This window comes from Camelus bactrianus, chromosome X (genome assembly GCF_048773025.1).
Source record: "Camelus bactrianus isolate YW-2024 breed Bactrian camel chromosome X, ASM4877302v1, whole genome shotgun sequence".
Classification (NCBI taxonomy): Eukaryota; Metazoa; Chordata; class Mammalia; order Artiodactyla; family Camelidae; genus Camelus; species Camelus bactrianus.
In genome coordinates, this window is record NC_133575.1 from 80187431 (window position 1) to 80201052 (window position 13622).

At 37.6% G+C, this 13622-nt stretch overlaps 2 protein-coding genes across 5 annotated transcripts in view; both read right to left on the reverse strand.

Annotated features, from left to right (window-relative positions):
• Positions 1 to 5655, reverse strand: part of NOX1 (NADPH oxidase 1) — a 129471-nt gene extending 123816 nt beyond the window's left edge. The window contains exon 1 of one of the 2 annotated variants that reach the window (XM_074359796.1): positions 5522 to 5655. The gene's annotated coding sequence lies outside the window, so the exon portion shown is untranslated. The remainder of the gene's footprint in view (positions 1 to 5521) is intronic. The other variant, XM_010969679.3, reaches the window with a different exon arrangement.
• The window catches only part of TRMT2B (tRNA methyltransferase 2 homolog B), a 31878-nt gene continuing 23054 nt past the window's right edge, over positions 4799 to 13622 (reverse strand). For 2 of the 3 annotated variants that reach the window (XM_074359795.1, XM_074359794.1), the window contains exons 11-13: positions 12621 to 12740; positions 12280 to 12379; positions 4799 to 5710 (exon numbers count right to left, since the gene is read on the reverse strand). In XM_074359795.1, the coding sequence (XP_074215896.1) occupies positions 5584 to 5710; positions 12280 to 12379; positions 12621 to 12740 (347 nt within the window). In that variant the 3' untranslated portion in view covers positions 4799 to 5583. Of the gene's footprint in view, positions 5711 to 12279; positions 12380 to 12587; positions 12741 to 13622 lie in introns of all 3 variants that reach the window. The other variant, XR_012504843.1, reaches the window with a different exon arrangement.

Here is a 13622-nt window from a genome sequence, read left to right on the forward strand (position 1 = left end):
CAATACTATTTACTACACTATAGACTTTGTTCAGATTTTCATCAGTTTTTCCACTAATACCCTTTTTCTGTTCAGGAGCCAGTTCAGGATCCCATGTAGTATTTATAGCATGGTTAGTTTAAAAAAAAAAAAACAACCCTAGAAATAAGTTTCCTTTTAGAAGGTGGAATAGGTAAGTAAATGTCTGGGCAATTTATGATCCTGAGCTGTTGTACCCAAAGGGGACCTCTATCACTTCTGTACCAAAGCCCTTAATTCATGACACCTCATCACAGTTATTTTCAGAAATCATGTCTTACATCACTACTTCTCACAGTAGTACAAAGGGATTTGACAAGTAAACTATTTTAGCAACCAATATTATAAGGGTGACAAAAATGAGAGGGATGGCCTTATCTGTTTCCTATGCTTCATTTTTCTTCAGACTGTATTGAAACTTTGTACCAGAAGCTGTAATATTTGACTATAACATAAATGCTGAGAAACACCCACACCAATAGCAAAGGGACTCTTTCCAATGTGTATTTGGTTTTGTTTGCCTGAAATTTAAGTATTGAAATCTTACAGAAACCAAACTGATTAGGTTATTTTGGCTCATTAATCTCAAGAGAGGGAAGAGAAAGCAGGCTATGACATCCATTTCTCGCTTCAACAAATAATGAGATTATTAAGAATAACTCTCACTTAATCCATGCCAACTGTGTGCTGGGCAATTTGCAAAGTGCTTTACATACATTATTTTGCTGAATGGGGCACAAGAATGCCGCGAAGTAAGTAATGTTATTACCCTTCTTTTACAGGGAGAGGGGCAGGGAAGAGAGGATTGAAGAGGTTAAGTAACTCGCCCAAGGTCACACAGCATGTAAGTGACGGAGCCAGGTTCAAGGTTAGGTCAGCCTGATTCCAAAGCCGGTCCTCTTGGCCACTATGCTTATTGCCTCTCTGCCACCTGCCACATTCAGACACTGGGCTGGGTGTGAGACAGAGATACAAGAGTGAATGGCCCTTATTCCCTCAAACCTTACAGTCTAGTTGGAGGCGAGAGACCATTAAACAGCTAAGTAACAGCCCTCTCTTCTCAGGTACTCCTTGCATTGGTTACAAATAAAGGTGATCAGCAAACGCAAGCAGTGAATCCCCGTACCTTTATATATTTAAATTCCTTTTTCAGGTCCTCAGGGGAAAGTCCTCTCCCCTCCCTGTACCCTGAGGATCCCTAACAGTTAGGAATGGACTTGAGGATACTGACATGTTCCTCCATTTTGTGGCTCTGGGCTAGATGTTGGCATTGCCACCCCACTGTCTCCTTTGAGGAGAAACAATAGGAAATATAATGTGCAGATACATATAATGATGGAATCAAACCAGCTGATGGAAAATTGTTAAGTCTGGGACATAATAATTATACTCCATTTCAACTGTCCTTTTTTAATGTTTATTTATTGATTTATTTATTTATTTAATGGAGGTACTGGGGATTGAACCCAGGACCTCCTGTGTGCTAAACATCAACTTTTGCACTTGCATTAATTGGTGAGCTCTAAGGGAGCTTCAACTGATTAATGACTGTACTTTATGGACACGCCATTTTGAGACATATTTCTTAGAAAAATGACAATGATGACCCTGTAAATTATAAACTGGCAACATGATTTTGAAAGTGAAGGGCTGGAAGACTTAAATCTCAGCAAATGACAATCAGTCTCTTCTCCCTCCCAACCTTCAGTCAAATACCCTAACATTGTGGTATTCAATGCCAGCGGCACAAGGAAATCACTGGGGAAACTTCAAAATTACCAAAGCCTGTGTCCACCCCTCAGCAATTGTGATGATTTAACTGATCAGGGGTGTGGCCTGGATTTTGGACGTTTTAAAAGATCCCCAGGGGATTTTAATGTGCAGACAAGTTTGGGAACCACAGCCGTAATGCCCTAATCAGAGGATCATAACCCTGGCTGCACATTAAGATCACCTTGGGGGAATCTTTTAAAAATCCAGATGCTGGAGCCACACCCTGGAACAAATAAATTAGGATATCTGGAGGTAGCACCCAAGTCCCAGGAACCAGGATTTTTTGAAAAGCTCTCAGAGGAGTCCGATGTGCAGCCAAGACTGGGAAGCATAGCAGTAGCTGCAACTCCACACCTACAATAAAGGTGCATGCCAAAATTTGCACCCAGAGCTGCAGCAACTCTAAGGTAAGCCTAATGAGAAGCAGCCAGCTCTAGGAGCCAGGTAGGAAGCAGGCTGAGGACAAACCCTTAAAACAATCTTCCTACTTTAATATTAAAATGAACCCCCTTTTCTCTTGCCGTGTACGAGGGTGAATTTTAAGGCTTATCTAGCATCACTAGTAACTGATGGCATCTAAGCCCCACTCTCTACCACACACACCAAAACAACTGCACAACTAATGGGAAAGAGAATGCTTTAAAGGGATGAAAACCTTTGCAAAGGACTGCAAACCAGTGCTCAGACAAGAAGGAAGCAGACAAGCGAGCTATTTGGCCCACATACTACCCAACTAGTTAGTTTTTATGTGCAACTTGATGTGCATTTTTATTCATCAAGCCAAACACCGGGCTTGGAGAAAAAAACAAAGCAACCTAGATTGTGTTTCTCATCCTTACCTACACATGAGAGCCATCTGGGGAGCTTTTAAAATAATGATGCTAGGGCTGCACCCAAAGTGAGTGAGCTCAATCTCTGAGTAACTCACCCAGGAATCTCCATTTTAAAAGGTCCCCAGGTGATTCTAATGTTGCAACTATAAAACAAAGAATGTTGCCCACCATCCAGTTCTACCTAGAGTCCACCCTGTAAGGAATCCAGGAATGAGGCACTCTCTGCTCTGGGAAAACAGGCAGAACAGGCCCTCAGATTATCTTCAGAAAAATTTTTATGAACCAAGATTCTTGCATCTTCTCACACTTAGAAAAGCACTAAAATCATTAACAGATAATTATCTGTTCCTCGTTACTAGCACCAACCTTCTCGTGACTAGCAGGAACCTTCTACTGAGCTGTGTGCTGGACCGCATGTACCCCTTCTCCAAAATCACATACATGCTAAATTCCCAAGCTACCTCTTCATCAGAGCTCTCTGAGAGGCTGTGTCCGTAAGTCCCCAAATAAAACTGAAACTCATAGCTCTCGCACTGTGCGTTTTTATTTTAGTTTACACAACCAAGGCTGAGAACTGTTGCTCTAAACCAGTGGTTCTCAAACTTGAACATGCATCAGAATCACCTGGAGGGCAAATTAAATAAAACACAGAGAGCTGATCAGTGTTAAACCAGGAGTCCCAGGCAAACCAGGACTGTTGGGCACACTACAGTCAGATTCCTAAGTGGCCCCAGTGCTGTTAACAAAGGGTGGGGAGACTGTTCTAGATTAAAAGACTAAAGAGACTAAAATGCATCATGTGAACTGGCCATAAAAGACATTCAGGGGACTGTTGGGGAAATCTGAATATAGAGCAGTGCTACTCAGCCAGCCCACAGATATAAATGAACCACGTCACTAAGCACACTATTTAATGCGGCTGACATATTTTTGGTAACAAGACTTTCTCAATGAAGGATGTGGCACACTGATACACTCTCTGGTGCAAGCTCCTTATCTCTGTGAACCATCAAGCAGTCTGCAAATCACACTTGAGGAAGCACTGGACTAGATATTAGATAATGTTAGTAAAGATCAGTGATGGACTGGTCATTGTTTTTAACTGGGCTTATGGTATAATAGGTAGAAAAATGTCCTTATACTTAGACGGTGTTGTTGAGATATTTAAAGGTGAAGTGTCATGGTGTCTACAACTGACTTTAAAATGGTTTATCGAAGAACAGATACACACACAGATAAAGCAAATATGGCAAAATGTTAACATTTGTTGAATCTCTGTGTTACACCGATGTTCATTGTACTACTCTTTCGACTTTCTTCTAAGTTTAAAAGTTTTTATTATAAAAATGACAAAACCATGATTCTAAAATCATCTTACTTACAAGATACAACACTAACAGAAGTTGATTATCTACAGCTAATCTTGTATTTATTCATTAGATATTCCTTGTGGAAATAGCTAAGTTAAAAACAGAAAGATGAGTTAGCCAGAAGGAAAAAGTGCATTCCAAACTGAGGAAATAGAATGTGGAAAGGAGCAGGACAGAAGAAATTTGTCTTTTTCAGGGAAAGGAACTCAAGGTGTATAGAAAAATGAGGCTGCCTAGATTATGAAGGGGCTTTGAGGCTAATGAATCATTTGGGAGTTTATTTTAAAAGCAGTAATAAGCCAATGACAGATTTCAAGTACTGAAGAAACACAGTGAGCTTGGCATTTTTGAAAACCCACTCTGGTTGCTTTACATTTATGCTTTACATTAAAATTGTTTAAGTTATAGAAATAATATTATTTACATAAAATGAAAATTAGAAAAATGGAAATAAATAATACATAACAATATATAAAATGAAAAATAGGGAAATGGAAATAAAACTTGTCAATCTGACTACCATTAATACTTTTTGTCATTTTAGATTACTTCTTTCTAGTATTTTTTAAATGGATATCTATATAAGTAGTCTTAAGAGCCATATTTTTCTGAGAAAGGCTTCTCTAGAGGTATTTAGGATTGAGAAGAATTAAAAACTCTAGTTGATCTTGTATCATTTTGTAAATCAGACGGTGTTTGCTAAGTTACACGTCCTTAGGCTGTTAAGATTCAAAACATAATCTAAATTGCTGGGCAAGTATCCAAGAATAACTCCAGAGTTAAAGAAATCATGACTAGAGAATATTAATTTCAATATCCAGTTTATTATAGCACATACTGGATCATTAGGGGATTCTAGAGCTTTCTGTCTCTACACTACACAACACAATTATAGGGATTCAGTGTCTGCTTTGAAGTTCCCCTTTCTTATAGGGTCTCCACTACATCCAACTCTCCCTCCACAGGTGAGAGCTAATTGGTGCTATTGCTCCCAGGGGTAACTACATTTTTAAAGACTGTTCTAGAAGCCTCAAAGCCTAGAAAACCCAAAGGAATGAAGCCCTAACGAGATCACGCAGTCGCTCTGCAGTCACGTCATAGCTTACTCTGCTTTTTAAAAAAGCTAGACTTGTTTCCAGTTCCAATCCTTGGCTACCTCATGAATGCAGATCACATCTAGTAAAATCTCTGGGCAAATACAGAGACCCGAGTCAATACGAAATGATGACCAGCTGCAGAGAAAAGCTCACTGGTCACCCTACCACAGGCAGAGCCAGACAGAGACAAGACTATAGACAAGGACCCAGGGAACCACGGCCGGCTGACAGCAAAAGGAAGGAACAGTCCAGATCCAGGGCCAGCGAGTGGTCACAACCTAGCAAACTCGCACAACAGCCAGTGAACCTGAGAGCTAAGGTTATAAATCTGCCTCAGACCGGAGGCCCACTAGATTCTTCCTGCTCACGAGCCAAAGATTGGTTTCCCCAGCAATGCTCTCAGGGTCTGTAATGTAGCAATATGCCAAACCTGGAAGTCACCGACACTTCAGCCTTAAGAAAGAGCCTGCAGGCTTGTAGGAGGCTGCTTATCTATCGGGTGAAGAGGAGCACCAGCTCGCAGTGCGGGGTGTGGGGGAACAGATCCACGGGCACAGCTTGTCTCAGGACGAAAGGCTCCCCGAGGAGCTTCTTCGCAGAGTTTGGAGGACAGCACAGCCTGTAGAAACAGACCATAATTATCAGTTCCATAAACCAAGAAGAAACTACAGGAACAGAGTTCCTTAGAACTGAAGCCCTTCCTCTGTTCCCACAGCCCTCTGTGTTTCTCACTAGAATAGCATTTATCATATTTTTTAAGTGTCACTTTTTTATTGCCAGTTTACAACGTTGCATCAATCTCTGCAGTACAGCATAATGTTTCAGTCATACATGGACATATACTTCTTTTCATAATCTTTTTTATAATAAGTTACTACAAGATATTAAATATAGTTCCCTGAGCTACACTAGAAATTTGTTGTTTATCCGGTTTTGTAAGGATTTTCCTCATAATTCTGATAGTAAGAGGTATTCTACCGAAGTTCAGTAGGTATTTTGTACAAATTGTTCCACATACAGATGCAGTTTTTGTTGTATTCGTGGGAGAGGGTTGGTACCACGTCCTTCTACTCTGCCATCTTGGCAATCCTCCTGGCATTCACTATATGTAATGTAACCACCTGGGGTTCTTTTAACCATCTTCCTCACTAGAGTATATAATCTTTTTCAGGGTAGAATTGAGGCAAAAACTACTTATTATTCATCTCTGTGTTCCCAGTGTGTGACACAGAGTAAGGGGTTCAATGGTGAAAGGAGAGAGGGGCCTCAACCATATACTTTTCTGTATGATTTGCACACAACAGGTAATTAAAATATATTACTGAATTAAAGTGTTCTATTGAAAATTCTCAAAGCAAATTACTTTTCCCCTTATTTTAAAGGCAGTCAAATACATCTATCAAAATTCATCAAATTGTACATCTTAAGTATGTCTAGTTTACTATATAGGAATCTTATCACAATAAAGGTGTTTTAAAAAAAGAAACCAAAGGCAGTCAAGTAAAAATGAGAACAAAAATCCACCTATAAATTCACCATTCAGAGGATAACCACTGCTCACTTTTCAGGATGTATCTTTCCATATATGTATGTTTAAATCGGTTTCTTCAAGTGGAGTCACACTGCATATATTATATATACTGCTTTACAATAGTTTCTTCAGTTAATAATCCATCATGAGCATCTCTCCACTATATTATATGTAAAGCTACCTCACTTTTATTGGCTCTATGGTATTTCATTAAATAAATGTAACAGCTTGGAAATGTAAGCTGTTTCTAACTTTTCGCTATTTCATAAAGCCCCTTCATATTCTTATAGTTTTATCGTTGCATACATGTTCAGTTATTTAGTGGAACTGCTGAAATGAAGGACCTGTATGTTTTTAAGGCCTTAAGACATACTAAACTGTTGTTAATAAAAAAGAAAAAAAAAAGACTGTACTAATTTACACTCAAACCAACAAAGTTGAAGAGTTCTTGTTTGCCTGGCTAACACTCAGTCATATCAATAGCACTGTCCCATGAAAATCAGGAACAAGACAAGATATGCACTATCACTCTTACACTGGAACATTTTCTTATTCAATGTAGTAAGGAAAAAAAGTATTGGAAGGAGAGAGACAAAACTTTTTATATGGTGATCATATGACCAGCTACCAAGAAAATGCAAGAGAATCAACTGGAAAACAAATAAAAGACTAAGGTAGCTGGACATAAAATCAGCAATAACCAATTAGAAAATGTCATGAAAAAGGTCCCATTCATAACAGCAATAAAAACTTTACAATATCTTGTATTAATCTTAAGAAAAAAGATCTATATTGGGAAAAATACATGTATGTATTTTTGGAGAATTACAGAAGCCTAGAGTAACTGAAGAGACAGGTCACATACCTGAACAGAAAAAATAATGTAAAGATTTCAATTCTCCTTAAATGACTTAATAATTTCAGTGTACTTCCAATCATAAGCCCCAAAGAATATTTCTGAGAAGTTGATTCTAAAGCTCTGTTAGAAAATACATGAAAATGAAGAGCATATATTCTTTAACCCAGCAATTCCACATCAGGGATTTATCTAATATATAGACTATCACATACACTTATTCATTATATACATACACATTACACAAATGTGCAAAGCTATATGTACAAGAATAATCACTGCAACATTGTGGTAACAATAGAGTAGAAACAACCTTAAAATTCATTAGCAAGGGACAAGTTAAATGACACATTTATGTAAGTTAAAACTAAATGGCTCCTTTTAAAACTCAAGTAGACCTATAAGTATTGATGCAGATTCTCAATCATTGTAGAACAATCTCCAAAATCTATTATTAAGTGACAAGCATGGTGCAGAATAGTGTTTACAGTTTGTTTCTATTTGTTAGAAAGACAGAGACAGAGACAGAGTATCTCTGGTAGGCTACACAAAAAAACTGGTAAGAGTGGTGACATCTGAAGGATTAAGGCCATCTTAGCTGAAGGACTAGCTGAAGGACATCTGAAGGCCAGGCATAAGAAAAAGACCTATTATTCACTGCATACTCTTTTGTATTTTTGCATTTTTTTTCCACATATGCACATACTGCCTTTTTAAAATACATTTCTCTTGCCTTTTTGAGGCCATGTTTGTTTTACTCTGTATTAGCAGAATCCAATGTTTACTCTTAATCATTGCATTTTTTAATCTATTATTTGCAAAATAAATATTTTCATTTTATTCAAAAGTGAAACAACATAAAATATTCAGTGAAGTTTCCTCCTCACCTATGACTCCCATCCTTGCGGTTTTCTCCCACCATCGACAACTACTATTATCAGTTTCTTATAAAATGTACCAGTTTCTCTACCCATATACAGTAAACACAAGCATATATTCTTCTCTTTATCCTTTGTCCTTTTTACAAAGATAGTTTAATATATAAACAATTCTGCATACATTGCTATTCCCACTTAGTAACAGACCCTAGAACCAAAAATCACAAATCACAAAGGAAAAAACAGACTGGACAGCTTCAAAATTAAATACTCCTATCACTTCTCGGCCTTTTGGCTAAGATCAAGTGTAAAATTAAATACTCTTGTGCTTCAAAGGATACTGTCAAGAAAACGAACAGACAACCCACAGAATGGGAGAAAATTTTTGCAAATATATATCTGATAAGGAACTTGTATCAAGAATTTTAAAAGAACTCTTAAAACTCAATAATAAAAAGACGACCCATCCGAAAAATGGTTAAAAGATGTAAACAGACATGTCTCCAAAGAAAATATATAAATGGCAAATAAGCATGTGAAAAAATGTTCAATGTCATTAGCCATGTAGAAAATGCAATCAAAACCACAAGGAGATACCACTTCTTACCCGTCCGGATGTAATAAAAAAGACAGATGATAATAAGAGTTGACAAGGACATAGAGAAATTGGAACCCTCATACATTGCTGGTGGGAATGTAAAATGTGGCAGCCGTTTTGGAAATAATCTGGCAGTTCCTCACAAGGATAAAGTAGTTACCATTTGACCCAGAAATTCCACTACTAGGTATCTACCCAAGAGAAATGAAACGTGCACACAAATGTTCCTAGCAACATTACTCATAAGAGCCAAAAGGTAGAAACAACCCAAATGTCCATCAACTGATGAATGGATAAATAAAATAGGGTATATCCATACAATGGAATATTATTCAGCCATTAAAAAGGGGTGGAGTACTGATACATGCTACAACATAGATGAACCCTGCAAACATCATGCTAACTGAAAGAAGCCAGATGCAAAGAACCACATATCATGACTTTATTTGTATGAAATGTGCAGAACAGGAAAATCGTTAGAGGCAGAAAGATTAGTGGTTGCCTAGAGCCAGGGGGTTGGGGGAAAATGAGGAATGACTGGTGAGAGGTGCAGGATTTCTTTTTGGAGTGATAAAAATGTTCACAGTTAAATGGTAGTGATGGCTGCGTGAATTTGAAAACATACCAAAAACCTTTTGAATTACATGTTTTAATTAAGGATGAATTTTATGACATGTGAATTATAACTCAATAAAGTTGTTATCAAAAAATAATATACTTTCGAGATCTTTCCATATCAGTACACAGAGAACATCTTTATTCTTTTTTATAGCAGCATGGTATTCCATTGTACGGATGTAGCATATTTAACTAGTTCCCCACTGATGGTCTTTTATATTTCATCATCTGTTGTTACACTGCAATAATACCTTTATATACATATACACACACACACACACACACACACGTCATTTTACATGTGTGTCAGTGTATTTGTAGAATCAAGCCTTAGGAATGGAATTACTGGGTCAAAGGGTATATATACATTTAAATCTTAATCTATGTTGCTAAATTTCCCTCCATAGAGATAGTACCAATTTACACTCTGATCAGCATTTTTTTAAAAATTCATGGTTCCTAACAGTATTGCCAATAGTACATTATCAAACTTTTTAACTTGTGCCAATCTTAGATATAACAAGTGGTATCTCAGGGTACTTTTAATTTGCACTTCCACTATAATGGAAGAGACTGAGCATCCTTTCATGGTTCCTAAACACATTTATATTTTCTTTTTAGACCTTCTGTTCATTTTTCTTTTGGATTGTTGTTCTTTTTCTTACTGATTTCCAGGAGTTCGTTATAAATTAAAAGAAAAAGTCTTTGTCCGCGATATGAACTGCAAATTTTTTTTCCAGTTTGTATGTTGTCTCCTGTCTTTGCTTTTGGTGCTTTTTGTCATGCAAGGTCTTGATTTTTTAAACGTTTTATTGTGATATAATTCAATTTCACACAGCTCACCCAATTATACAGTTCAGTGGCTTTTAGTATATTCACAGAGTTGTGCCTCTATCACAACAATCAATTTTAGAATATGTTCACTAACTTCTTAGTAGTCACTCCCCATTTCTCCCTAAAATCCCCACTCTTAGTTCTAGGCAACCACAAATCTACTTTCTGTCTCTAACAATTTGCCTAGTCTGGACATTTCCTATAAATGGAATCATATAGTATATGGCCTTTTGTGTCTGGCTTCTGGATACCAGTCCATTATCAAGTAAATGATTTGCAAATATTTTCTCCCATTCTGTGGGCTCTCTCTACACTTTCCTGACGGTATTAGTTGCAGCACAACAAGTTTTATTAACTTTGATGATGTCCAATTACACACAGACACACACACACATATTTTGTTGTTGTTGTTGCTTGGTTCTTTGATGTTCCATCTAAGAAGGCTTTGCTTTGCCCAAGGTCACAAAAATTTACTTCTATGTTTCAAGCTCTTACATTTAGTTCTATGATCCATTGTGAATTCACTTCTCTGTATGGTATAACAAAGGAAGTTATTTTTTAAGTAGCCAAACTTAATAACTTTCTATTATATGGCTTCCGAATTTTCATAGTTAGAAAAGGCTTCTACACTCCAAGAAATTCTCTGATTTCCTAGGGTACATTTATGATTTCCCCTTTTTACACTTAAATCTCTAACTCTTCTGTAATTTACTCTGGTCTGCAGCATGAGATATGGATCCAAGTTTTTTATTTTTCACCTTGGTTACCCAGTTGTTCACCACTATTGAATAGTTTGTTTCCCACTGATTGGCAGTGCCATCTTCATCATAGATTCAAAAACATTTTTAAACTGTACAATGAAAATAAAGGTAAAGCACAACTGGCAAAGTGTACAAGACAAGGAAATAAGACTGTGAAAACATATGGGCCCCATGCTTTTATCCCGGGTAGAAGCAGCTCTTTGACAACTTTCTCAGTTTTTTCCCCATGGGTACTGGTATGTTTAGGTTTACTGTAGCTTCCAGAATTAATATTAGCCATTTGCATTTTCCCAGAAAATCTCCCATTTCATCTAGGTTTTCAAATGTATTGGGAGGGAGTTATACAAAGTACTTTCTCGTATTTTTTAAAAATTTCTTAACATACATAGGTATGCTCTTTTTCTCATCTAAGATTTTTAATTCTTGATTAGTTTTATTTATCTATTTTTTTTTCTCTCAGTAACACCTTCTGGTTTACAGGTTCTTTTGTAGTTCACTAATTTCTGGATTTTAAAAATGTTATTGATTTCTTCCTTCAGTTTCCTTTAGTTTGTTCTTTTTCTAGCTCACTGACTTGAAATCTCAACTCATTTCCTTTTAATTCTCACTTGCTTCACCCAGGTATATCAGCTATACTTTATACCCACCTATGTTGTTTGAATATTACCAAAAAATTGTGTTACTTATGTTACAAAGGGGGAGGGATTGATTACAAGAAGAAAATATTTCAAAAATCAAAATAATTGACAAGGGCCAGGAGTGGAGTGAAGCAAAAGGCACTCATCTCAGATGTGAAATTTAAGAGGGTGACCAAAACTCAGTAATCAAAACAAATAATACTTTGATGCAGTATTTTGGAAAAATCAAATTGTAAAACTACAGCCTTCAGGCTGGCTGCCTCATTTTTATAAATAAAGTTTTATTGGAACTAGGGCAAGGACTAGAGTGAGGTGAGTGAGGCAGGGTTTAGCAAGTACAGGAGTGGATCTCACCTTTTTAAAAAAACTTAACATTTTGTTCTATATTTTCCAAATTCTGTACAATAAGCATAACAATAAGGATTACTTCGATCAGCAGGAAAAAAATAATCTAAAAAAGAAGTCAAGACTCACTCAATGATGTTCCTTGTGGTTTCACCCTGGGGCTTGCAGGAAACAAAAACTAGTGTGCGGATGGCCCTGCAGTTTCGAATAGCTTGAACCACCTGGTAATCTGAAGGAAGAAAAACATTGCTATTAATAATAATTAAACTATCATGATCCAGGTGATTACAATCTCTGAACTGTGATCACAACCCCAGCACCTAAGATTGGTTAGGAACAGAGAGGGAAGCCGGTTCAGAGCCAGCCCACTGGGAGCACCCCTAGCATGGTGTAGAAATGAGAGACTAAAGCTGGCAGACATCATGGGAACACCTAACTAGTTCTGCAGCAGGAAAGCTATTCATCCTTACGCAGTCCCGCCCGGGCTGGGTTCACTACAGCAACAATTAACTGCCCATCTTCCTTTGACTTTAGTAGCTGTGGTAAAATCTTCTCTGCTCGACCAGTGTGGAATTCACAGTTGGTGATGCCTGCAAAAGAGAGGCCCACATAATATAACTAAAAACGTAAGTCCAAGGGGTGGGGGTAGAGCTCAGTGGTAGAGCATGTGCTTAACATGCATAAGGTCCTGAGTTCAACCCCCAGTACCTCCATTAAAATAAATAAATAAATAAATAAATACACCTAATTATCTGCCCCCTACACAAACAAAAACAACAACAAAAAAACCCCCACAAAGCCCAGCAGTGAGGGGCAGGGAGCTTTAGCTTTATAGAAATGTACAGGAACCAGGGAGGGCTCTGCCAACTTCCCTTTGGATCCAGCATACTTCCGAACAACAATGAAAGAAATGCTTTTACACCTACTTCAGTTTTTCCAACGCACTTTCCCTTGTAACATCTCACCAGGCCTTTCAGTTTGATAGACTAGTCGTGTTCTTTTACAACGTAGCAACTCACACAGCACATAAGGACCTACACTAAGAAAAGAGCCTTGACTTTAACATAAGTGCTCTTTCTGCTATATTGGAGGTTTTCGCACAGAGCCTCAGGAGTTGTCTGGAGGTGAGGCATAGGGACAAGAAAATCTGTTCTCTATACTGCAGTTTGGCGTAAGGTTTTGTTTGAAGAAAAGGTCCTATTGCTAAAAATAGTTTGAAACTTATTGTGTTACGTTAGGATGCCTCATGAGTCTAATGTCAAGAAGGCTCTTCTATTTTATCTAGTTTTGTCAAGTTCCCTTCCTATCAGCTAGGCTTGTTCCTTTCCTCGGGCTCTTCTGGATAGAAAAAAAGATAGATTAGCTATGGGGACCTCTTTTAGAAAACCATTAGGATCTAACTCTGACCACTCCAGAACACCATCCTTTCCTCCTCACAGTCATGGATATGGCAGACGCCCTTTCCCCTACAA